General features: G+C 40.5%; 1 protein-coding gene across 2 annotated transcripts in view; it reads right to left on the bottom strand.

Annotated features, from left to right (window-relative positions):
• Positions 1-17,002: 17,002 nt before the first annotated feature.
• Positions 17,003-25,353, bottom strand: part of LOC129378915 (enhancer of polycomb homolog 1-like) — a 31,887-nt gene continuing 23,536 nt past the window's right edge. For both annotated transcript variants that reach the window (XM_055059421.1, XM_055059420.1), the window contains 4 exons: positions 22,059-22,213; positions 21,763-21,904; positions 20,601-21,021; positions 17,003-18,575 (listed from right to left, as the gene is read on the bottom strand). In XM_055059421.1, the coding sequence (XP_054915396.1) occupies positions 18,503-18,575; positions 20,601-21,021; positions 21,763-21,904; positions 22,059-22,213 (791 nt within the window). In that variant the 3' untranslated portion in view covers positions 17,003-18,502. The remainder of the gene's footprint in view (positions 18,576-20,600; positions 21,022-21,762; positions 21,905-22,058; positions 22,214-25,353) is intronic.

Genomic DNA, 25,353 nt, shown 5'->3' with positions numbered 1-25,353 from the left:
GAAAATTTAGCGGAAAAATGTAAAGCAGAAAAAAACCAGCAGCAATTAAATTAAGTTACACAACAAAGTACTGATGGAAAATAAACAAGCTGCTCAAATGCACCAGAAGGTCTTAACCTAACAAAAAACTTCAAGCAAACATTTAACTGCTCCAGGTAATTGACATTTGTTTAAGCTACAATATAAGAAAGGTTTTTTTTTTTTTTTTCCAAGCCTACCTTGTATTTTGAACGTCGTCCTCATGTTTTCCCTCCTCGCCATTCATTCAGCTCTGCAGAGGCCTGCAGCCACACAGTCATTCATTGGATTCAGGTGTGTCTAAAAGTTTCACAACAGCAAATCTGAGAGCTGAACTTCTGTTTTTAGACGCATTTCTAACTGGTCCTATCACAAAACACAAGAGTTCTGATCCATATTCTCACTCTACCTTTAAAATACTCACAAAGTGCATAATTTTATTTCATATTCAGACTTCAGTGCAAAGATAAGCAACAACACAAACACCTTTAATTTGTTTCCAACCTGTCTGATTAAATTACAGGCTGCTGTAGTATAATAGATTTTCCAGACCATGTAATGAGTATTTTTAACTTTTTTTTTTCCACAGAAAAGTATTATAAAAAATAATGTGATGGAAATTGAATGTTGACTCTGCCGTGCTGGTTTAGACTGAGAGATGCTGTCAGCTGCACCGTGACGTCCATAATAAAATGAGAATGAGGATAACGGGTGGAGGGAGTGTCACATGTTTATTTAGCTGATGGAGCTGAATACATTTACCGTGTCACAGCCCTGGGAGGGAGGATGTGACGTGACTGAGTTTCCAAAGATCGGAGGCTGGCTTTCTGCTGTCCGATCTCGTCAGAAATGAATGTCTGCTGATGTTTATTTTCTGTTAATGGTCTTTATAACCAGCAGAAAGAAGATTTTGATGTAGGTTGCGGAGCCCAGACTTTAAATTATTCATGAAAAATCAGGCTATTTGTGATTTCTTTCCCCTGAAGAGCATATGTAAAATATTCTAAAGAAGATTTGGAAGATGAAATATATAGGAGTTATTTAATTTCCTTGGTGCTGATTGGCTGAACCTCCACGAAAAGAGACAAGGAGAACTGCACATATACCCTCTGTGGTTTTGTAGAAGATATATTTGATGTTTTACTCATTAAAACATTAAAGTAAACAATTAGTAGTATTTTATTTATAGATTTTTTTATTTGCTGGAACTAAGATTGATCTTGGAATTTTTTTTTTGAAAAACATTGACATTTATGAGTTTCAAAAGTTCAAAATGTTCGACTTTTGAACATTTTCAACAATTTCCATTTTTTTTCTAGAATATTTCAGCTATTAATCTCAAAATTTGAGATTTTTTATTTATTTATTGGCAGAAATGTACTCTTTTTTTCTATCTACAATGGCCCTAATACTGTCGTACAAATGTGCAGGTAAAGTTTGGCACACATAATTGTGGACATGGCAGAATTTCATGCAAAGAGAATTAATCCAGGTGTTTATGTGGTCTAGTTAAAGTTTGCCTCACTGCGAGGCACGGTGGGACTTTTTCAGGGAGAACATCCACATGAAGATAAACTTTGAATACAAAGTTTGTCTTTTTGCTGGTAAAAGGTTATTTGATGATACTTTAATCGCAGTTATCCGCCACCCCCCATCCTCAGATCCTCACTGTGTGAAGAACAAAAACAGCCTCCAAAGTCAACACCTCCTGATGCATAATAGAGAACTAACAAGCTTGCAGCTCATTAGCATTCCCCAACAGTTACATTTGCTCGGCTGCGAGTGGCAGCAGTCAGTGGGGAGACGGATTCCTCTGTTCTCATGTCAGAATATTTTTTTTTTAATGTGTAATCAAAGTGGCAGCTCATTTCTGGCTCAGAGAAACACTAAACTCGTGCAAACACAGGAAGCAGAACTTTGTTTGAGGGGTTTTAGCATAAACTACCCCTGTGGTTTGATCCAGAAAGCTATGCAGGCTTTATTGACTGTGCTGCTGCGTCAGAGGTGCAGTTATGGTGAAGCAACTGGCAGTAAACACAGATAACATCACAGCCTGTGTGTGTTTCATTGTTAGCTTCCTGTCTTTAATTCAAGCAAAACAAAGGGCTTGGTTAGCATATTCATGGTAGTTTAGCAGGCTTTTGTGCTTGGAAATCAATAAGCAAAAGCTAATTTTAGCCAATTGACAAAACAACCTCTGAACTCCTCAAAAACAAACAGAAAAAGTAAGTTTTAGATTCCACTGATAGTTATTACAAATGCTTTATGTCGGTTTTAGCAGGCCAGTTATTTAGGATTGGATTCTTATCAATATATCCTGATAAAAGGATTTTTTGCCTCGAGTTTGTTTAATTAAAGAATAATCTTTGCAAAAGTTATCGTTTGATTCTTTATCAACAGTGTTAGGCTTTTGGTTGGAACCTTTGTTTTTGCACGTTTCTGGTACGCCTATAAATCTGATACACAAGCAGCTTTCTTTGTCCACTTGGGTTTATTTTTGGCTTCAAAAAAACAAAACAAAAAAAAAAACAGACCCAGGTCTGTTGTGTTCAAGTTATGCTAAAAGAAGTTGGGATATTACTTAAGCCTAAAATACCTTCTTAATGCAAACATCCACATTATGTCTTTAACCAGAAGGTTTAATGACTGATCAAGTTTGAAAGCTGAATGACTACAATAGAACTTTGCACCAATTTTGATGGTTGGATGACCTGAATAACAGACTAAAAACAATAAATATGTTTGTTATTCAATGTAGGAGAAAAAGATTTAGGACGGAAAACATTTGTCGATATAAAGTTTTAGATCAAAACGTGATTAAATATAGGCTCTGAAATTAAATTAGCAGTGTTTTATTTCCTCCTCAGAGCTTCTGCTGCCACCAAGAGAAGATGAGAAAAAACGAGATTCTGCAGTGAAAAATGGCTCCGTAACGAGGGTGAGGAGCCCGGGTTAACGCCCACCCTGCAGACTGCTAGGTGGGCCAGCTGTCTCACTGACGACTGATTGCTCTTCTGCAGCATGAATAATGAGACTGAAACAAGCTGGGAGCCTCCGGAAAACGCATAAAGAGAAGTTGAAGCAATTACTGGTGAGAGAACGATGGTGTTGGACATCAGCGAGGCGCTCGACGCGTTTTATGCATCTGTAAACAAAACCGAAGCAGGCAAAGGTAACAAATACAGAAATGTGTTCAGGTCAAATTATTTTTTTCATTTTGTTCAACAATATTGTTGTAGTTTGGGGTGCTTAAAAAATACAGAATCTGAAAGGGAAAAATATATGCAACTCAAATCATCCAAGTATCTTCAAAGTCACTGTGGGCAGGAAGGATTTCCAGTAGCAGTCAGTCTTGCATCATATCTGAAGAAGCCTCTGACTGAAGATCATTACATGCCAACAGGTAGCAGACGATGCTACTCCCCTTTAAATCTGTCAATGATTCAGATATTTAGGCCCGAGCAGCTAAGCGCTGCGAAGGCCTATTGTTTTCCTATTGTTTATTATTAGGCCCGAGCAGCTAAGCGCTGCGAAGGCCTATTGTTTTCCTATTGTTTATTATTAGGCCCGAGCAGCTAAGCGCTGCGAAGGCCTATTGTTTTCCTATTGTTTATTATTATTATTATTATTATTCTTCCACCCAAATGAATTGGCTTTTTGGGGGCTTTATCATATTCAAAAAACTCACCAAACTTGGCGGAGGCCTTAAGCCTGTTTAAAATTTACGTATTTTAAAGTCGTCGCAAAAATTGCAACAGAAATGGCTCTACGGCGCCACCTAGAAATTGTAAAAACACCCTTTTTTACCCTCTGCTATTCACTTACTTTATCGTAGAGACATGAAATTTGGTACACTTGTAGAGCTCCCAAGACGCTCAAAATTTACAATTAATGTCATAGTGCAAGTATCACAGGAAGTCAGCCATTTCTGATTGAAGTTCCCATTTTGACCCTATTTTTGCCGATTTTTGCCTTTTACAGCCTTTGTATTTGATCTATCTCCTCCTAGGGATTTTGATTGATCGACTTCAAACTCGGTCAGTCTGTTCATAAGGCATGTCCCATCTAAAGTTATCTAAACGGTGAGTTTTTGAGTATGCTGAAGGGGGGTTAGCAGGGGTCAAAGTTCACCTACTCGCCATAAATAAATAAACTGCTATATCTCCTACACAGAAACTCACAGAGGCACCAAAGTTACTGTGATTGATCATCATCGGGTCTCCTACAATACCCTATGGTCGAATGATGACATCACTTAGGCCACGCCCCCTGAGAACAGGAAGTGTAATGTTTTACTGTGAACTGTCGCTATCTGACCCCTTTGACCTCATCAACATGAAACTGTGCCCAGACACAGAAAACATGTTGGTGTATTGAGGATTCCAACCCCGACCAGATTCGATGGAGCAGGTGGGCGTGGTGGCGTGGCGAAGTGACCTGTAACGCCATCGCCATACGTTTGGCTCTCAATTCCACATTTTCGGGCCCAGCTGCTGCAAACTCATAAGGATGGACCCTCATCCACTCCCCAACAGGAATCCATCACAATATTTGGTGGGCGTAGCCTAATTTCTCTATAGCGCCCCCTAGAAAACTTTAAATGATCAGCCCCAAGCCATGCTTTAACCTACAAATACGAAACTTTGTACACATGTGTACCTTGTCAGGACGTACAAAAAAGTCTGTTGGAGCCATGGTCTAAACCCCACAGGAAGTCGGCCATTTTGGATTCAAGTTCGGTTTTTGACCCCATTTTTGCCGTTTACAGCCTTCATATTTGATCTATCTCCTCCTAGGGATTTCGATTGATCGGCTTCAAACTCGGTCAGTCTGTTCATAAGGCATGTCTCATCTAAAGTTATCTAAACGGTGAGTTTTTGAGTATGCTGAAGGGGGGTTAGCAGGGGTCAAAGTTCACCTACTCGCCGTAAAAAAATAACTGTTATATCTCCTACACAGAAACTCACACAGGTACCAAAATTACTGTTGTTGATCATCATCGGGTCTACTACAATACCCTATGGTCGAATGATGACATCACTTAGGCCACGCCCCCTGAGAACAGGAAGTGTCATGTTTTACTGTCAATGGTCGCTATCTGACCCCTTTGACCTCATCAACATGAAACTGTGCCCAGACACAGAAGACATGTTGGTGTATTGAGGATTCCAACCCCGACCAGCTTCGATGGAGCAGGTGGGCGTGGCGGCGTGGCGAAGTGACCTGTAACGCCATTGCCATACGTTTGGCTCTCAATTTTATTTTTAAAGTTTTATTTTTTTTAATAATTTTGTTTTGTGGGTTAGAGTACAAACATTCATTAATTTTGGCTATAAATAATACAAACATCGTCATTCAGCAAAACTTTTATTGTGTTACTCAGCTCCGCTGAGTAACACATTCTGGTCAGTGTTGATGGAGTACGACTGGCCCCTGGTGGCGCAATAGTGGTACTGCTGGCGCAATACCATTATTGCGCCAGCAGGAGTCACTGGTACTCCATCAATGAGAAAACAGATCAAGTTCGGTTTTTTTCGGACGGCCGTGAAAACGTTTCCAGCGCGTCTGCCGTGAGATTTCCAAAAGGACAGCGATTACATTTAACCTGAAATGTTATATGTAAGCCCTAAGATAATTTTTGTTGGCTTAAAACACGGAGTAAATGTAGCGTTTTGTTAATGACTGTTATTTCCTACCGCAAGTAAATGCATCATTTCCCTCGTCTCTGCCTTAATGGCCAGTCAAGGGCAAAAACAAATTTAAGCAATTTGATTGGTTGAGAAGGACTGCACGTACTGTAGCTGTGCTAATACTTACTGTAAGTACTGGCAGTCGGCAGGAGATCGTACATGGTTGAGATTCGGCGCATTACGCTGTGGACTGTACATTTTTTTTGCTAAACTGTTGGAGCAGCTAAGTTTTCCTGAACATTATGCCTGGTTTATGGAGCCACAGAACCGGACCACGCTAACGTTTGCTTCGGTTTTGGAGCTGCAGACCCGAATGACGCTCATGAGCCGGAACTGTCTGTTGGAGAGGAGTTTTATTGCCGTTCGTCTTAAAAGTGGTAACTGGAGATGCGGTGAGTGAAGCTCAGTTCACACTACACGATTTTAGAAAAGTCGGCCAATTCTGAAAACGTGAGAGAACACACACTAGCCTATTTAAAATCGTAGGTGTAACGGGTTCGTTCTAAGAGTGTGAGGTTTCACTCGAACACATTCTAATACCAGCTACGAAATACCTTCAAATTAAAATTCTGCACTACCACAGCTGAATTTGGAGTAAACAAACAAACATGGACAACGACGTTGAAGTGGTAACTTTAGTTTGCGGACTTATTTTAACCCAAAAAAGACGTAACCAAAAATCAAAGCTTTGGATTAAGAACTGGAGATATCGTAAGCAAGGATTATATTTGTTGCATCGCAACATGGAGGTGAGTTTTTTTTTCATAAAAAATACTGTTTTCAATGTTTTTAGAAAATCAAATGGGAGTTATCCTTTCTCCCCAACTGACCGCGAAAGCTTAACGTAGCCTATTCCAGCTCCTTTAATTGAAACTTATTATATTGTTTAAAATTGTATTATGACTGCAGAATAAAATCAAATGCGCCATTTCAACCAAGATTGGAATGTGCTTCTCAACCAGATGTACTCTGTGCAATAATTTTATATTATCTTTCATTAAAAGATAAAAAAAAAAAGTCGGAGGAACACCACAGAGATTGGATGAATGAGCAAAGATGATTAAGACAGTCAATATCCCCGATTTTAGATCAAAGCGGTCCCGACGTTCCACCGACTGAACTCGATCAGTCGTAACACACCACACACTACAGGATGATCGGTTACGATTGTTTGGAGCGACAATCTTACAACGTTCTGAGTTCTTAAGACTGATACATTGGGGTTGTAATATTTACTTGGACCACTTGCTGTGATTAATACCTAATTATTGAGAGAGATAAACCTGTGCTTTTGTTCTAATGTACTGAAAGTTAACTGTGCTCTCTGAATGTGCATTGCCCTCGGTTTATTACTGATCAGAAGGGTTTATTAAACTGATACATCTTAACCTTTACCATTTTCCTGACTCATTTTAGGAAAATGTTAAAGTTGCACTGCATTTAGATCTCAGTTGTAGTTAACATCAAGCATGTGGGTGTGGCTTAGTGTAAAACTTTCACTATTTGCCATGAAACATAAACATTAAAAAACTTCCAAATGCAAGATCACAGCTGCATCACACTTCCTGTGTTTCTCTATAGAACAATCCTGAACACATTTCCATGGTCACTTGATGAATCACCCTAGCCCCGCCCACTTTTCAAAGGCAATCACCAGTTTTTTCTCCTGTGAGTTTTACTGTTATTCTATCATATATATGGGTTTCATCATGTGAATACTGACTTAAAACGATAAGATGATGAACTCTGTGAATGCTGGCTGCTGACCAAACCGCATTGGGGTGTAGAAATGGCGAACTGCAGTTCTTCACCATGTGCATATGATAGGCTCTAAATGATACGTTGATCATCCGACTGGCGCCAAATTGGATATGTATGACCTTTGTTGACCTCTAAACACCCCAACAACATTGAAATGTATTTTGACTCCACTGCGCCAACTACATTAACACACCAGCTATATCTCCTCGCTATATCAACGAATCTGCACCACATTTTTTGTGCGTCGTCAGGAAGTGCCGCCGAACGCATCGATGCATACCGCCTGGTGGACGGGCGCGGAAACCGCGCAATGACTTCTGTGTTGGAACGTGGGGAGCGTTGATGGAAACGGAGCAACAGTTTCCGCGGTGCGGGCGGAGGTGCTGAAAACTGCTGAGAGTATCTGTGGTGGCTGGCGTCGGGCGGCGGCGGTTGCTAGTACCCTGCGGTGGCAATAGGCCGGAGCGGCGCTTGGCTGCGAGGGCCGCTCGAGGCTGCTTGCAGCTTTAATTATTATTATTATTATTCTTCCACCCAAATGAATTGGCTTTTTGGGGGCTTTATCATATTCAAAAACTCACCAAACTTGGCGGAGGCCTTAAACCTGTTTAAAATTTACGTATTTTAAAGTCGTAGCAAAAATTGCAACAGAAATGTCTCTACGGCGCCACCTAGAAATTGGAAAAACACCCTTTTTTACCCTCTGCTATTCACTTACTTTATCGTAGACACATGAAATTTGGTACACTTGTAGAACTCCCCAAGACGCTCAAAATTTACAATTAATGTCATAGTGCAAGTATCACAGGAAGTCAGCCATTTTTGATTGAAGTTCCCATTTTGACCCCATTTTTGCCGATTTTTGCCGTTTACAGCCTTTGTATTTGATCTATCTCCTCCTAGGGATTTTGATTGATCGACTTCAAACTCGGTCAGTCTGTTCATAAGGCATGTCCCATCTAAAGTTATCTAAACGGTGAGTTTTTGAGTATGCTGAAGGGGGGTTAGCAGGGGTCAAAGTTCACCTACTCGCCATAAAAAAATAAACTGCTATATCTCTTACACAGAAACTCACAGAAGCATCAAAGTTTCTGTGATTGATCATCATCGGGTCTACTACAATACCCTATGGTCGAATGATGACATCACTTAGGCCACGCCCCCTGAAACAGGAAGTGTAATGTTTTACTGTGAACTGTCGCTATCTGACCCCTTTGACCTCATCAACATGAAACTGTGCCCAGACACAGAGAACATGTTGGTGTGTTGAGGATTCTAACCCCGACCAGCTTCGATGGAGCAGGTGGGCGTGGTGGCGTGGCGAAGTGACCTGTAACGCCATCGCCATACGTTTGGCTCTCAATTCCACATTTTCGGGCCCAGCTGCTGCAAACTCATAAGGATGGACCCTCATCCACTCCCCAACAGGAATCCATCACAATATTTGGTGGGCGTAGCCTAATTTCTCTATAGCGCCCCCTAGAAAACTTTAAATGATCAGCCCCAAGCCATGCTTTAACCTACAAATACGAAACTTTGTACACATGTGTACCTTGTCAGGACGTACAAAAAAGTCTCTTGGAGCCATGGTCTAAACCCCACAGGAAGTCAGCCATTTTGGATTCAAGTTCGGTTTTTGACCCCATTTTTGCCGTTTACAGCCTTCGTATTTGATCTATCTCCTCCTAGGATTTCGATTGATCGGCTTCAAACTCGGTCAGTCTGTTCATAAGGCATGTCTCATCTAAAGTTATCTAAACGGTGAGTTTTTGAGTATGCTGAAGGGGGGTTAGCAGGGGTCAAAGTTCACCTACTACGCCATAAAAACATAAACTGCTATATCTCCTACACAGAAACTCACAGAGGCACCAAAGTTTCTGTGATTGATCATCATCGGGTCTCCTACATTACCCTATGGTCGAATGATGACATCACTTAGGCCACGCCCCTGAGAACAGGAAGTGTAATGTTTTACTGTGAACGTTCGCTATCCGACCCCTTTTACCTCATCAACATGAAACTGTGCCAAGACACAGAACACATGTTGGTGTATTGAGGATTCCAACCCCGACCAGCTACGATAGAGCAGGTGGGCATGGCGGCGTGGCGAAGTTACCTGTAACGCCATCGCCATACGTTTGGCTCTCAATACCACATTTTCGGGCTCAGCTGCTGCAAACTCACAAGGATGAATATTTATCCACTCCCCGACTGGAATCCATCACAATATTTGTAGGGCGTGGCCTAATTTCTCTATAGCGCCCCCTAAAAACAGCAGCCCATAGGTTATGTTGTTATTAATTATTTAAATATACATTATTATAACTTTTTATATATATATAAGTTTATTTTTTGTGGGTTAAAGTACAAACATTCATTCATTTTTGCTAGAAATAATACAAACAAAGTCATTCAGCAAAACTTATGACACAGCGAAGTAAGAACACACTGGGGTCAGTGTTGATGGAGTACTACTGGCACCTTGTGGAGAAATACTGGTACTGCTAGTGCAATACCAGTATTGCGACAGCAGGAGGCAGTGGTACTCCATCAATGAGAAAACAGATCGACGCTACGTAATAACAGTCAGCTGGCGACAGCTGGAGCTGCAAAGTTTTCCTGAACATTTTGCTTGCTTTTTGGAGCCACAGAACTGGTCAACATTTTGCTTGGATTTTGGAGTTGCAAATACGAACCACGCTTTGGAGCAAGAAGGCTCTGTTGGACCGGAGTTGGAGAAGTTTAATGGGCTATTTGCACCTCAGCTTACACGTTCGGAAAAAAACGGCTGAAATGTTTTTCCAAGGTAACAATTAATAATGTACATCGATCCGAAACCCCAACAAGTAAGGCAAAGAAAGGTTTTAAGATGTTCGCCTCGTTCACAGATATGAAGGGTGAGTTTTATTTTCTTTAAACTGCTAGCACAAGCCTGCTAGCTTTCTAGTAAAATCTGCTATTTAATTATCTAAAGATTTCTCAGCCATTCTAACGGACACTGTTTGTGCCTTATTTTCAAGCATATTACGTGTGTTTATTGTTAACGACAATAAAGCAGCGGGCAGGGGGGGGGCAGATTACAGTTCAGAGTTTTTGCTTGAAGTATGAAGAACAAAAACGAGCACAGAGTTTACTCTGGTATCGGAGTTCTAGTTCAGCTGACTTCAGATTCAGAGTTATTACTTTTAGAAAAATATGGCCGATTTCTGTGTTATTTCATTTTATTACTTTTGCATGCTTGTTGTGAATGGCTCATTAAGACGGTGTTTAGAGCGGTGTGTACGGCGTTAGCTTCAAGTGGTAGCTTTAACTTGTAGCAACGAATATTTACAAGCTGTCTTAATTGAGGATGGCTTGGAAATCCATGAAAACTTAAACAAAGTACATAGTATTGTTTTATTTGTGTCTTAAGTACGACTTTGTCTTTTATAGCAGTCATAGTTTCTGAAAGTGGAAAAAAGAGCCGCATTCGGGTATACAGTTGTGACGTCAGCGCGGCAGGTGCAAAGAGCCCATTGCTGTTCGTTTAAACAGTCGTAACTCGCGGTGCGGTGAGTAATTTATTCCTTCCTGCTGGTTCTGGAAGCCGTCATGTTTGGAACAGTTATTCTGAGGAGGATGCTAACCCAATGCCTGAGGCCTGCAACGTTTTTAATGCTAACGAAGCGCTTTACTAATTCAATAAACTGAATAGTGTGTGTGATACATCCAGTTTCATAAATTCAGAGTTGTTTGTTATTATGTATAGAAGATGTTTAAAATGTCGTTTCAAAGAGCTCTGACAAAATGCTAAGTATCTTTTACCGATCCATTGGGGTTGTAATATTTAGTTGCAGCACTTCCTGTGATTAATACCTAATTAATGGATGGGATTCAGCCTGTGCTATTGTTCTAAAGTGCTGAAAGTTAACTGTGCTCTCTTAATGTGCATTGCCCTTGGTTTATTACTGAACAGTGCGGTTTATTAAACTGATACATCTTAACCTTCACCATTTTCCTGACTCATTTCACGATAACGTTAAAGTTGCACTGCATTTACATCTCAGTTGTAGTTCACATCAAGCATGTGGGTGTGGCTTAGTGTAAAACTTTCACTATTTACCATGAAACATCAACATTAATGACTTCCAAATGCAAGATCACAGCTGCATCATCACACTTCCTCTGTCTTTCTAGAGAACAGCCCTGAACACACCATGGTCACTTGATGACCTCACTGTAGCCCCGCACACTTTTAAGAGGCAGTCACATGTTTTTCTGCTGTATGTTTTACTGTTATTCTATAATTTATATGGGTTTCATCATGTGAATACTGACTAAAAACGATAACATGATGAACTCTATGAATGCTGGCTGCTGACCGAACCGCATTGGGGTGTAGAAATGATTAAATGCATTACTTCGCCATGTGCATATGATCGGCTCTAAATGACACGTGGATCATCGGACTGGCGCCAAATTGAATACGTATGAACTTTGTTGACCTCTAAAGAGCAAAACAGCATTGAAATGTTTTGGCTCCACTGCGCCCCTACATTAATCCGCCAACTATATTTCCTCGCTAAACCAATGAATCTATACCACATTTTTTTGCATCGTGAAGGATCGCCGCCGAACGCACAGATGCGTACCGCCTGGTGGACGGGCGCAGAAACTGCGCAACAACATCTGTCTTAGCACGTGGGCAGCGTTGATGTAAACTGAGCAACAGCTTCCGCGGTGCGGGCGGAGGCGCTGAAAACTGCGTGAGAGCTTCTGTGGTGGCTGGCGTGATGCGGCGGTTGCTCGTACCCCGCGGTGGCAATAGGCCGGAGCGGCGCTTGGCTGCGAGGGCCGCTCGAGGCTGCTTGCAGCTTTAATTATTATTATTATTCTTCCACCCAAATGAATTGGCTTTTTGGGGGCTTTATCATATTCAAAAACTCACCAAACTTGGCGGAGGCCTTAAGCCTGTTTAAAATTTACGTATTTTAAAGTCGTAGCAAAAATTGCAACAGAAATGTCTGTACGGCGCCACCTAGAAATTGGAAAAAACCCTTTTTTTACCCTCTGCTATTCACTTACTTTATCGTAGACACATGAAATTTGGTACACTTGTAGAACTCCCAAGACGCTCAAAATTTACAATTAATGTCATAGTGCAAGTATCACAGGAAGTCAGCCATTTTTGATTGAAGTTCCCATTTTGACCCCATTTTTGCCGATTTTTGCCGTTTACAGCCTTTGTATTTGATCTATCTCCTCCTAGGGATTTTGATTGATCGACTTCAAACTCGGTCAGTGTGCTCATAAGGCATGTCCCATCTAAAGTTATCTAAACGGTGAGTTTTTGACTATGCTGAAGGGGGGTTAGCAGGGGTCAAAGTTCACCTACTCGCCATAAAAAAATAAACTGCTATATCTCTTACACTGAAACTCACAGAAGCATCAAAGTTTCTGTGATTGATCATCATCGGGTCTTCTACAATACCCTATGGTCGAATGATGACATCACTTAGGCCACGCCCCCTGAGAACAGGAAGTGTAATGTTTTACTGTGAACTGTCGCTATCTGACCCCTTTGACCTCATCAACATGAAACTGTGCCCAGACACAGAGAACATGTTGGTGTATTGAGGATTCCAACCCCGACCAGCTACGATGGAGCAGGTGGGCGTGGTGGCGTGGCGAAGTCACCTGTAACGCCATCGCCATACGTTTGGCTCTCAATTCCACATTTTCGGGCCCAGCTGCTGCAAACTCATAAGGATGGACCCTCATCCACTCCCCAACAGGAATCCATCACAATATTTGGTGGGCGTAGCCTAATTTCTCTATAGCGCCCCCTAGAAAACTTTAAATGATCAGCCCCAAGCCATGCTTTAACCTACAAATACGAAACTTTGTACACATGTGTACCTTGTCAGGACGTACAAAAAAGTCTCTTGGAGCCATTGTCTAAACCCCACAGGAAGTCAGCCATTTTGGATTCAAGTTCGGTTTTGACCCATTTTTGCAGTTTACAGCCTTCATATTTGATCTATCTCCTCCTAGGGATTTCGATTTATCGGCTTCAAACTCGGTCAGTCTGTTCATAAGGCATGTCTCATCTAAAGTTATCTAAACGGTGAGTTTTTGAGTATGCTGAAGGGGGGTTAGCAGGGGTCAAAGTTCACCTACTCGCCATAAAAACATAAACTGCTATATCTCCTACACAGAAACTCACAGAGGCACCAAAGTTTCTGTGATTGATCATCATCGGGTCTCCTACATTACCCTATGGTCGAATGATGACATCACTTAGGCCACGCCCCTGAGAACAGGAAGTGTAATGTTTTACTGTGAACGTTCGCTATCCGACCCCTTTGACCTCATCAACATGAAACTGTGCCCAGACACAGAAGACATGTTGGTGTATTGAGGATTCCAACCCCGACCAGCTTTGATGGAGCAGGTGGGCATGGCGGCGTGGCGAAGTTACCTGTAACGCCATCGCCATACGTTTGGCTCTCAATACCACATTTTCGGGCTCAGCTGCTGCAAACTCACAAGGATGAATATTTATCCACTCCCCGACTGGAATCCATCACAATATTTGTAGGGCGTGGCCTAATTTCTCTATAGCGCCCCCTAGAAAACAGCAGCCCATAGGTTATGTTGTTATTAATTATTTAAATATACATTATTATAACTTTTTATATATATAAGTTTATTTTGTGGGTTAAAGTACAAACATTCATTCATTTTTGCTAGAAATAATACAAACAAAGTCATTCAGCAAAACTTATGACACAGCGAAGTAAGAACACACTGGGGTCAGTGTTGATGGAGTACTACTGGCACCTTGTGGAGAAATACTGGTACTGCTAGTGCAATACCAGTATTGCGACAGCAGGAGGCAGTGGTACTCCATCAATGAGAAAACAGATCGACGCTACGTAATAACAGTCAGCCGGCGACAGCTGGAGCTGCAAAGTTTTCCTGAACATTTTGCTTGCTTTTTGGAGCCACAGAACTGGACTACGCTCAACATTTTGCTTGGATTTTGGAGTTGCAAATACGAACCACGCTTTGGAGCAAGAAGGCTCTGTTGGACCGGAGTTGGAGAAGTTTAATGGGCTCTTTGCACCTCAGCTTACACGTTCGGAAACACGGCTGAAATGTTTTTCCAAGGTAACAATTAATAATGTACATCGATCCGAAACCCCAACAAGTAAGGCAAAGAAAGGTTTTAAGATGTTCGCCTCGTTATACATTCACAGATATGAAGGTGAGTTTTATTTTCTTTAAACTGCTAGCACAAGCCTGCTAGCTTTCTAGTAAAAATCTGCTATTTAATTATCTAAAGATTTCTCAGCCATTCTAACGGACACTGTTTGTGCCTTATTTCAAGCATATTACGTGTGTTTATTGTTAACTGGAGAGGGCGTGGGGGGGCAGATTACAGTTCAGACTTTTTGCTTGAAGTATGACGAAGAAAAACGAGCACAGAGCTTACTCTGGTATCGGAGTTCTAGTTCAGCTGACTGTGAGTGGCTGAACAGATTCAGAGTTATTACTTTTAGAAAAATATGGCCGTGTTGCTTAAGATTTCTGTGTTATTTCGTTTTATTACTTTTGCATGCTTGTTGTGAATGGCTCATTAAGACGGTGTTTAGAGCGGTGTGTACGGCGTTAGCTTCAAGTGGTAGCTTTAACTTGTAGCAACGAATATTTACAAGCTGTCTTAATTGAGGATGGCTTGGAAATCCATGAAAACTTAAACAAAGTACATAGTATTGTTTTATTTGTGTCTTAAGTACGACTTTGTCTTTTATAGCAGTCATAGTTTCTGAAAGTGGAAAAAAGAGCCGCATTCGGGTATACAGTTGTGACGTCAGCGCGGCAGGTGCAAAGAGCCCATTGCTGTTCGTTTAAACAGTCGTAACTCGCGGTGCGGTGAGTAATTTATTCCTTCCTGCTGGTTCTGGAAGCCGTCATGTTTGGAACAGTTATTCTGAGGAGGATGCTAACCCAATGCCTGAGGCCTGCAACGTTTTTAATGCTAACGAAGCGCTTGACTAATTCAATAAACTGAATAGTGTGTGTGATACATCCAGTTTCATAAATTCAGAGTTGTTTGTTATTATGTATAGAAGATGTTTAAAATGTCGCTTGAAAGAGCTCTGAGAAAATGCTAAGTATCTTTTACCGATCCATTGGGGTTGTAATATTTAGTTGCAGCACTTCCTGTGATTAATACCTAATTAATGGGTGGGATTGAGCCTGTGCTATTGTTCTAAAGTGCTGAAAGTTAACTGTGCTCTGTTATTGTGCATTGCCCTTGGTTTATTACTGAACAGTGCGGTTTATTAAACTGATACATCTTAACCTTCACCATTTCCTGACTCATTTCACGATAACGTCAAAGTTGTACTGCATTTACATCTCAGTTGTAGTTAACATCAAGCATGTGGGTGTGGCTTAGTGTAAAACTTTCACTATTTACCATGAAACATCAACATTAAATGACTTCCAAATGCAAGATCACAGCTGCATCATCACACTTCCTCTGTCTTTCTAGAGAACAGCCCTGAACACATTTCCATGGTCACTTGATGACCTCACTGTAGCCCCGCACACTTTTAAGAGGCAGTCACATGTTTTTTCTGCTGTATGTTTTACTGTTATTCTATAATTTATATGGGTTTCATCATGTGAATACTGACTAAAAACGATAACATGATGAACACTATGAATGCTGGCTGCTGACCGAACCGCATTGGGGTGTAGAAATGACGAAATGCATTACTTCGCCACGTGCATATGATCGGCTCTAAATGACACGGATCATCGGACTGGCGCCAAATTGAAAACGTATGACCTTTGTTGACCTCTAAAGAGCAAAACAGCATTGAAATGTATTTTGACTCCACTGCGCCCCTACATTAATCCGCCAGCTGTATTTCCTCGCTAAACCAATGAATCTATACCACATTTTTTGCATCTTGAAGGATAGCCGCCGAACGCATAGATGCGTACCGCCTGGTGGACGGGCGCGGAAACTGCGCAACAACTTCTGTCTTAGCACGTGCGCAGCGTTGATGGAAACTGAGCAACAGCTTCCGCGGTGCGGGCGGAGGCGCTGAAAACTGCGTGAGAGCTTCTGTGGTGGCTGGCGTGAGGCAGCGGTTGCTCGTACCCCGCGGTGGCAATAGGCCGGAGCGGCGCTTGGCTGTGAGGGCCGTTCGAGGCTGCTTGCAGCTTTAATCCAAATTAAATTCCCCTCCTACATGAATAAAATCTCAAACCTTGTTCAAACTTTGATATTAAAGTTTTGTTTTTGATATGAAGTTGTCTGGAGACAATCTGACAACGCTGAGCATCATTTTTAAACGAGAATACAAAAACAACGCATCTTCAGTCAGACTTCTTCTGACTGAAGATGTCTGATGTAAACTGATGAAATACTGACCACTACAGGAGATCTTGTGTAAAATACAAAAATGTGACCAGAAAAACAACAACCTCAACACAAGCAGAGAACCAGGCACATAAAACAGGAGTCCAAGCAGTTCACATTTAATGCCCTGGGCTTTATTTTCTTATTTTAGTGAGAGTTCTGTCACATTTTTTAAGTCTTTTCAGCCTCCAGGTGGGACAAGTAAACCTCAAAGATATATTTTGCCATTGGACTGGGCATTCAGGTTCTGACAAAGACAAGAAGCACTACTAAGTAATGCTGCCTTTGTGCCTCTAACTCTTCACGGAAGAGACGACATACATTTTCCCCAAAAGGAAGGCACCAAATACTTGTGGTTTTGGCCTCGCAGCCATCTGGAGATTCGTTTCACCAAGAAGAAATAAAAAGAAGAAAAAAATAGAAAGAAAATAGGAAGTGAGAAAAGAAATTCTCACAAACACCCCTCATTGGGATTATTTTTTTTCTCTTTTCGATATTAAAAACTGGAATGATGAAACAGCGATTACTGCCCGTTCACCTCCCTTATCACCTATGCATGAACAAGTAACAAATGAACTAAAGAATGAAGTCTTAAAAAAAAAAGCTTACAATCAATTTAACCACAAGGAGAAAAACAAAATACAAAAATAGCTTTTTTTGTTTGTTTTGTAAAAAAAAAAAGAAAAGAAAAATAAAGTCAGATAAAACAATTAAAGGAGACTCCACTTGCATGAAAATGACAGATGACTCCTTCAAAAAAAAAATACAAAAGCAGCATTGATATTTATATAAAACAACAAAAAGTCACAAAACAATAGTGCTTAAATTAGAAGCAGAAGCTTCTGGGAAGAGACTTCATCCCTGTTTTGTTACTTGTGTTTGGGACATTAAATGAAGAGGAAGAGTTGCTCCTCCTCCTCCTCATCTGCATCACAGCTCACTTTAATGTGATCCAAGGGGGAAAAAAACGAAGCAAAAAAATAAATGATATGAGGGTGGTGGTGGGGTGGGGGACCTGCTTTGTGTTCACAAAATACAAAAATACCCAGGAGTCCGTAGCTATCAAACATACACAACAGCACAGGAACCAACAAAGGTACAGTGTACAAATAAAAAAAAATAAACTGAAAGCAACAAACAAAAACAAAACAAATTGTAAACACAGCACAATAAATAGATAAAACCAGCAGGCTCCGCACCATGCACGTGATAAAACTCTTCTCTGTACATCTCCTCTCACACTCGCCACAAGTCAACTTGGCTTATTCTTTTTTTTTTTTTCCTTTAAAGTTTGACTCCCAAGTGCAAAACATCACAAATGGACAGTTCTGTATTCAAGTAGTATATATACACGTGAAGAGGGAGGGGGGTTATTACAAATATGTAGTTGCTGTACAGATACTAATTTATGTCATATTTATAGTTTACATGAGTCAATATTTTTTTGACGGTAACAAAAACAAAAAAAAGAAAGAAAAAAGAAAAAAGGATGTAAAAAGAGATGAGTCGGCGCTCCGCCCGCTTCCAGTCCTGCCGTCCCTTTAGCGCCCCCCGATGCTACGATGCACAGCACCTACAGAGTGGAGCCGCCGCCGCCAACGCCGCGCCGACACTACGTCACCTCCATGGCCACTGTGTTGTCTGCTATACTGTTCAGCGCCGGCTTGTCCTCGTCGTGGTTGTCCCTGAGAGAGACGAAGACGGAGACGTTATCCCCGCGTCGGGCTTAGAATGGGCAGGAGTCCAAGGTGTGCAAATATTTCTTATGGGAGACATTATAATTTAATGAGATCTGGCTCCTTCTTACTTCTTTTCAAACTTTATTTTCATTTTGTTCAATATGGATATAAAAATTGAGCTTTTTTTATTTTTAAATTTTTAAATGTTCTGAGTACGAAGCTCAACACATCTGATTGAGATTTGTTGTGGGTGACCGGGTAGTAAAATTAATCATTTTTGACATATTTCCAAGTAAATGCGAACACAACAAAAATACAAAGAAGGTGGGATGGGTGATGAAAAACTACACTTTCACCCTGAACACATCAAGAGTGCTTTTCAATTGGCAGAAATGAAATGAAAAAACAGCCTACTATAAATCAATTCCAAACATTTTAGAAAAAGAAGAAGAAAAGAAAAGCGTTTGGAAACATCTTTCACACTTCTGAGTCAGTGAGAAGAATGATATATTGACCGCAACTTATTTTGTTGATGTATAGACAGAGTTTCACCTTCCAGGACGATGACAGCCAGAAATTTATCGACTCAGAGTAGCTGAATAATATTTTGGATTTTCAACTTGCAAAAAACTGATTTAATCATTTTTCTACCTGTTCCCACCTGGATGCAGATATCTGTTCAAAATGTCAAACTTAGTGCTATAAAACCTGTTAGGTTATAAGTTCTTAAAATTCAATCTGGAATAGCTTTAAGATTTTTCTTGATGTTTTTCTTACTTTTTTAGATCTTGTCCTAAGGAATATTTGTATTTTATTGCTATTAATGTGTTAAAAATTTAACACTTCTAATTATGTTATATTTATTCTGTTTGTGTCAAATTTCCTGTTTGGCACAAAACAGACATATTTCACCTCACTGTAACCAAATCTACCTAATGGTAGAAATAAAGTTGATTAAAAGCTGGCCTCTCTTCTCTGAACATCGTTAAACTCTGGATGACTGGTTTACAAGGCTCTGCTTGGCTCGGTTCCTTCTTATAAATTAACTTTTCTTCAGCGAAATGCAACCGCTAACGATCAAACAACATTCTGGGTCTCCTTGTTCCACATGTGGGAAGTGGAAAGAAAGTTTTCAGTTTCTCTGCGCATGGAGCGCCTTCCTATAGGAGCTCAAACTGTCACAACTTGTTTCACTAAAAGCTTTCAGCTCTGTCTTTAAGGGACAGTGTTATGTAAAATTGACTTTTTGAGCTTTACATCATATTGTTATTCCTAATCAAAAAGATAACTAGATGCTGCTTTGATTCTTTCATGCATGTTTGAGAAATCCTTTTAAATCTCCACAACAACCATTCATCTGTGCAAAATGCCAGGGTGGGCCTAACACTCTTCCTTGGAGCTCAGTTCCTTCAGACTAGCCAGGAGCAATTAGCAAACACCTGATGGAACGTCACATCTGCTGAGCTCATTATAGAAGCCACTCCTCAGTGAAATGCTGGTAAAATTGTTGGTGGTTTAACAGTGGATCTACGTTGTGATGGTATCCTGAAGATGGAGTTTCAGAAAGAGCAGGGAATTTTAAAGAGACACCTGCGCAATTTTAAGGTGTTAAAATACACATTTATTTTAAGTAATCAGTTTTAAACATCTGAAGTCAACAATTACTTGATTAATCTATAAAACTGCACTGGAAAATACATACTACCCCTTCAAGAAACCAAAAATGAGATTCAATCGAACAGTGCATGTGTTTTATAATAACTCCTGTACGTTGAGTATTTTTGATGTTTATTTAGTTCTTATCCATTTATTTTTTACAGTGTTGTGTGGTGCTGGCTTTCCTGGTCTGTCATAAAAGTTTTGATCTCAGTGGATTTTATCTGGTTCAAAGAACTTTTAATAATAATAAACAATGAGAGCTACTCTTGCAGGTTTACTTGCCTGGTTATATTTGAATAATAACCAGAATTTAATCTGTTCATAAAATATGATTTTTCCAAAATACCCAACTTCCTCTTGGCGTGTCCTCACCTGGAGCTCATGTCCATGGACGACGCTCCTGAGACTTTGGGCATCTGCAGGTTGGTGGAGGTGGACAACTTTAAGGCAGAGGCTGGCACGTTGCCGAGAGTCCGGGGGATGTGGCGTCCCGCCAGGCTGGCGGCCGACTGCACGCTCAGACAGATGTTGTTCCCGATGAGGACCTGAGTGGTTGTGGGGACGGCCCCGGCGGCGCCGCATCCCAGCAGCCCCAGAGCCGCTGCGGTGGCGGCTGTATGGGTGCTGGGGGTGGCGTTGATGGAGGCGGGGACGACGGTGGCAGTTGCAGGGACGGCGGCGTTGATGGAGGGCTGCAGGAAGGTCTGGGGGGCGACCGTGGTAGTGTGTGTCGACTGGTTGGTGGTGTGGAGAGTGGAGGCGGCGCTGCTGAGGTGCAGGTTTTTGTAAACGCCTGGTGAGAAAAAAACAGAAGAAACGGTTGAAGAGCCACAAGAGAAATAGACACTTCCTGTTTTTCTGCAAACTACCACACTGAGTCATTAGCAGAAGAAGAGAAACACCTAAATAATCTAATGCAATCCACCTCCAGCAGTGCGCCAACACATCCAGTGTTTATCTCACCTATCATTCAGCCTGGTTGACACTGAACGCTGATGCAACGACTAAATGATGAGCTTTCAGCAGTGCTGGAGGTGAAGGAGGATGAGTACAGCTGGGAGCCGACAACTTACATCTATGGTGTAATCCACTGAAATCTACATATGTCAAAAATCCATCATTATACTACCCGAGCACTCCTTCCTTTATGCTAACTTTTAAAGTACAAAACTAATTATAAATAAACAGCAAAATAAGATTAGTTTAAATATTGAAATCAAGAAAAAGATGGCTTTAAAGGAATAGATGTAGAGATGGAAAAATGATAAATGAATGCATGGGCGGATTGGCAAATGGATAGCTGTTTGCTGGACAAACTGGTAGTCTGGTTGGTTTGATGAATAAATTACTGATTTGATGGATAAACTAATGGAAGGATGATCAGTTTGGTGGGTGAATGGATTATTTGGTGGGTTTTGGTGATTTTTTCCCCTGAAGTTTGATGGATGAATGGTCTAGTGGTTGGATTGACAGATGGTTTTGCAGTTGGATGAGGGGTGGATGGATGGAATCCTGCAGAAAGCCTGAAACCCACCAGAACCGGTCAGAACCCCGTTGACTCCGGTCGCCAGCACCAACTCCTCTTTGGGTTTGAAGCCGAGCAGCTGATCTGTGGTGATGAGGGCCGAGGCCGCAAACTGGGCGCTGGCCTGGTCCAGCGTTTTCGACACAAGGGTCTGAAACGAGCGACACACAGAGAGAAAACGTGTCATCAGAAAGTACTGAAACAGCAGCACTCAAAATCTCTGATACCAAACAGGCGATTCCCTCATCACAGCATAACTCCATCTGCTCAGAGAAGGTGAGATCAAGTGGAGGCTTCCTACTGACCTGTGTGTTTGTGGTGGTGGTTGTCGGATTGTTGACCGGTTGTTGTTGTTGTTGTTGTTGCTGCTGCTGCTTCTGCTGCTGGCTCTGCTCGAGCTGCTGCTTCTGCATCAGAGCCAGCTGCTCCTGGTGCTTCTGGTACTGCTCGGCGGTGAACGCTGCAGACACACAGAAACGGAGATCAGAACCAGATGATGGCAAAACAACGTCTTTATGGGAACAACGGATTCTAAAATAAACGCTGCTGATTCAGAGGGAGCTGCTTCAGCAACTTAAAAATCAGTGAGTGATCAACAATCCATCGCAGCAGATGAGGTCACTTTCAACTGCATCTTGGAGAATTAATGCTGAAAAATATTCAAACTTTGCAGGTTAAAGATAGAATGGAGAGGCATCTGACATGATGGAAATTTGTGCTTCCTTTAATTAAAACTGTCTGCTGAAGGTTGGTAGATTTTATGTGCTTAATTCAAATGCTGTGAAACCATCTTTATTTGTAAAAGGTTGAAATGTGTTCACAACAATACAGAACCAGAAAAATGTTTAGCATCTTCCAGAAAACTCCAGCTTTAATTCTAAATATGCAGAGGTAAGAAACACCATCGATTCCTGCAGAGGAAACCAAGCTTTGGAGGATCTGTCTCGAATAAGAGGTTTGAGTATTTTAAGGATCACTTATGCAGAAAAAAAAAACAATCCTTAATGTTTGCCATCAGTCTCCTTTAGCAGAGAGGAAATTAATCAACTGGTTTCACCATTAACTTTCAAACTGGTGAAGCTGAATTCAATATGACTCCAGAAAAAGTTCCCAGCTTTCTCTCTCTAACTGCATAAAAAAAGCAAAACATAAGGCACAACAAAGAGCAACAGTAACAGAGCATTTGTTTTTGGTATAGATTATTTAAATCAAAATAGATGAGAAAGCACCAGGCAGGAATAAAAGAAACTCAGAACAAGATTTCTGAAACAAAACTCTCAACTCTACACTCAAAGCTAATTCAACAAGTCAAAGTTCAACAGAAAAATCTACACTGAAACATTTAAACAAGACAAAAGGATACCTATCCCATTCAACAATAGCAAAAATATGTGTTAAACTAATTCCATTCAAAGCACCATCATGTTTATAGTTGTGATTTCAAACTTTACAAGTTGTGATGTATATAATCCAATAAAACTGACTGGTACTTCAAGATACATGGGAAGCTTCCATCACAATCGATACTCTTCCATATTTTGAGTATTAAACTACAATAATTTTAACTGTGAGGTAGAATGTAAACTAAACACCTGCTATATCATTCTGTTCTGCTGCTTTCAATGCTGATAAACTAAAGCTTCAGTAATTAATGTGGCCTTTTGACTGGGAGTGCACTGATTGCAGTTTTCTGGCTGATTACAGGTCTTTAATACAGATTTTTCCTGATGTCTGCTATTTTGTCTGGAAAGTCACTAAATATACCAACAAAGTGGCTAAGTTGACTATTGCTAACAGTGCACATACAGACATTACCTGGACAGCAGGTACGTCAGTGAGCTCTCACAACAAGGGGACACAGTGATTCTTAGACCTTTGCAGTTTGATAAGACTGCCTTAACATGCAAATATAAAATGATCACGGAGGTCACAAAATTAAGGAAATCAGAGCAGATTTATCAGGACATCCCTACTTTCAGCTGAATAAAAGTATTGCAACACAATGGCATTAAAAGTTTATTTATTTATGGAAAAATATATATAAAAGCTTCTGAAGCTCAACATTTCTATGATTTCAGATCACAATATACCAGCAAAACTGTTGAAAACTGATGTGCGACTTCTATGTTGAAAATCCAAATTGGAAACGCAAGTAATTTTGCATATTATTACAACACACCATCTCAGATTAAGAAACCAGGTGGTTTATAAAACACACAGGATATTTTCTGTATGTTCATAATTTTCATCTGAAAACAAGCTGGAAACAAAACCCCAAATTTATTTCCACAAAAAAGATAAACAGAGTCGACACTCTTTAAAGGTGAAGCTGGTAGCTTTTGGCAACATCAATATGTTCTCGGTTTTTTAAACTGTTCCACCAGCTGCAAAGCCTTTGTTTTTTGTCACATACATCAGTAATATTCCTTGTTGCTTTAATCTGTGATGTGTCAATAAGTTGGTCTAGTCAAAGCTTTTTTAAATGCCATACTGCTCAGAAACAAAGCCATTTTAATACAAGAACCACTTAAATAGTCTCATCAAATCACTGTTGCTTTGTACATTTGAGAAAATCATTTAGAAAAACTTTAATTTCTCTAACTGTAATTCTCAAATAAAAAAGTTGTTTAAATATCTGATTGAACTGATTTAAGTGTTATACTTCAGTTAAGAACTGCAATTAGGAAAATTTAACTTTCTTAACAGGTGTGAAGCTCTTTTATGTGATTCAATCATCAGGTGCATAAAACAAGCCCAGCTGCTGCCGACCAGTGGGCTCCGCTCCGTATGTCCACCTCCAGCAGTTCAGGCTCAGCGCTTTCAAACAGAAACTCCTAAAAGGAAAATCTGGAATTCAGCTCATGAATTCATGTTTCTGCTTACATGTTTGTTATGAAGGATGATGGAAGATAAAGTGGAGAAAACAGGAGGGGAAAAAAATCATTTTAAAGTTGAGGACAACTACTGCTATGCAATTAGCATACAGACTGCAACAATTTTTATTTTTAAGCCGATGTTTTTGAAAATGGATACAATCTTTCTATCGAGGTGAAACACTAACACCTTTAAATCGTCAAGTAAATAAATAACCAGGTTTATGCCGATACAATGAACCAAACCAGACAATCAAATGGATCCAAAGAAATATTGTTGGATTAAATTTGGACTTTCATTTTAGTAACACTGATAAATTTTTATCCAGAAATTCAAAGTTTCTTGCAACATTTCCAGCCCTGAAAGTAAAAGTCAGCTCAGCTCAGAGAAATTTTTCTATCTTCAACTTGACTTGGAAAGACTTTCAGGTTATCACAGAAAAATGTTACGGAGGTCAAAGAGCTTCAGGTCAGGTCGGCATTCAGCTCTACTGCAGAAACCTGCAGCATATGTCTGCAATGTGTGATAAAACACAATTACAAGAGCAAATACCTTTGCTCTTGTAATTGTGTATACATAAGATAAAAGAATGAATATGTACTAGCTATAGGATAAATGTTTTTATGATGAATCAAGACGCAGATGAGGATGATTAACCTCAATTATCTCAACAGCATAAAAGCAATTTGTGACCTGGGTCATAACATTTACATAAGCAGTTAATGG

Source organism: Poeciliopsis prolifica, unplaced genomic scaffold (genome assembly GCF_027474105.1).
Source record: "Poeciliopsis prolifica strain line A6 unplaced genomic scaffold, Auburn_PproV2 SCAFFOLD054, whole genome shotgun sequence".
Lineage (NCBI taxonomy): Eukaryota > Metazoa > Chordata > Actinopteri > Cyprinodontiformes > Poeciliidae > Poeciliopsis > Poeciliopsis prolifica.
The sequence above is the reverse complement of the archived record's forward strand: the minus strand, read 5'-3'. Positions and strand labels throughout refer to the sequence as shown.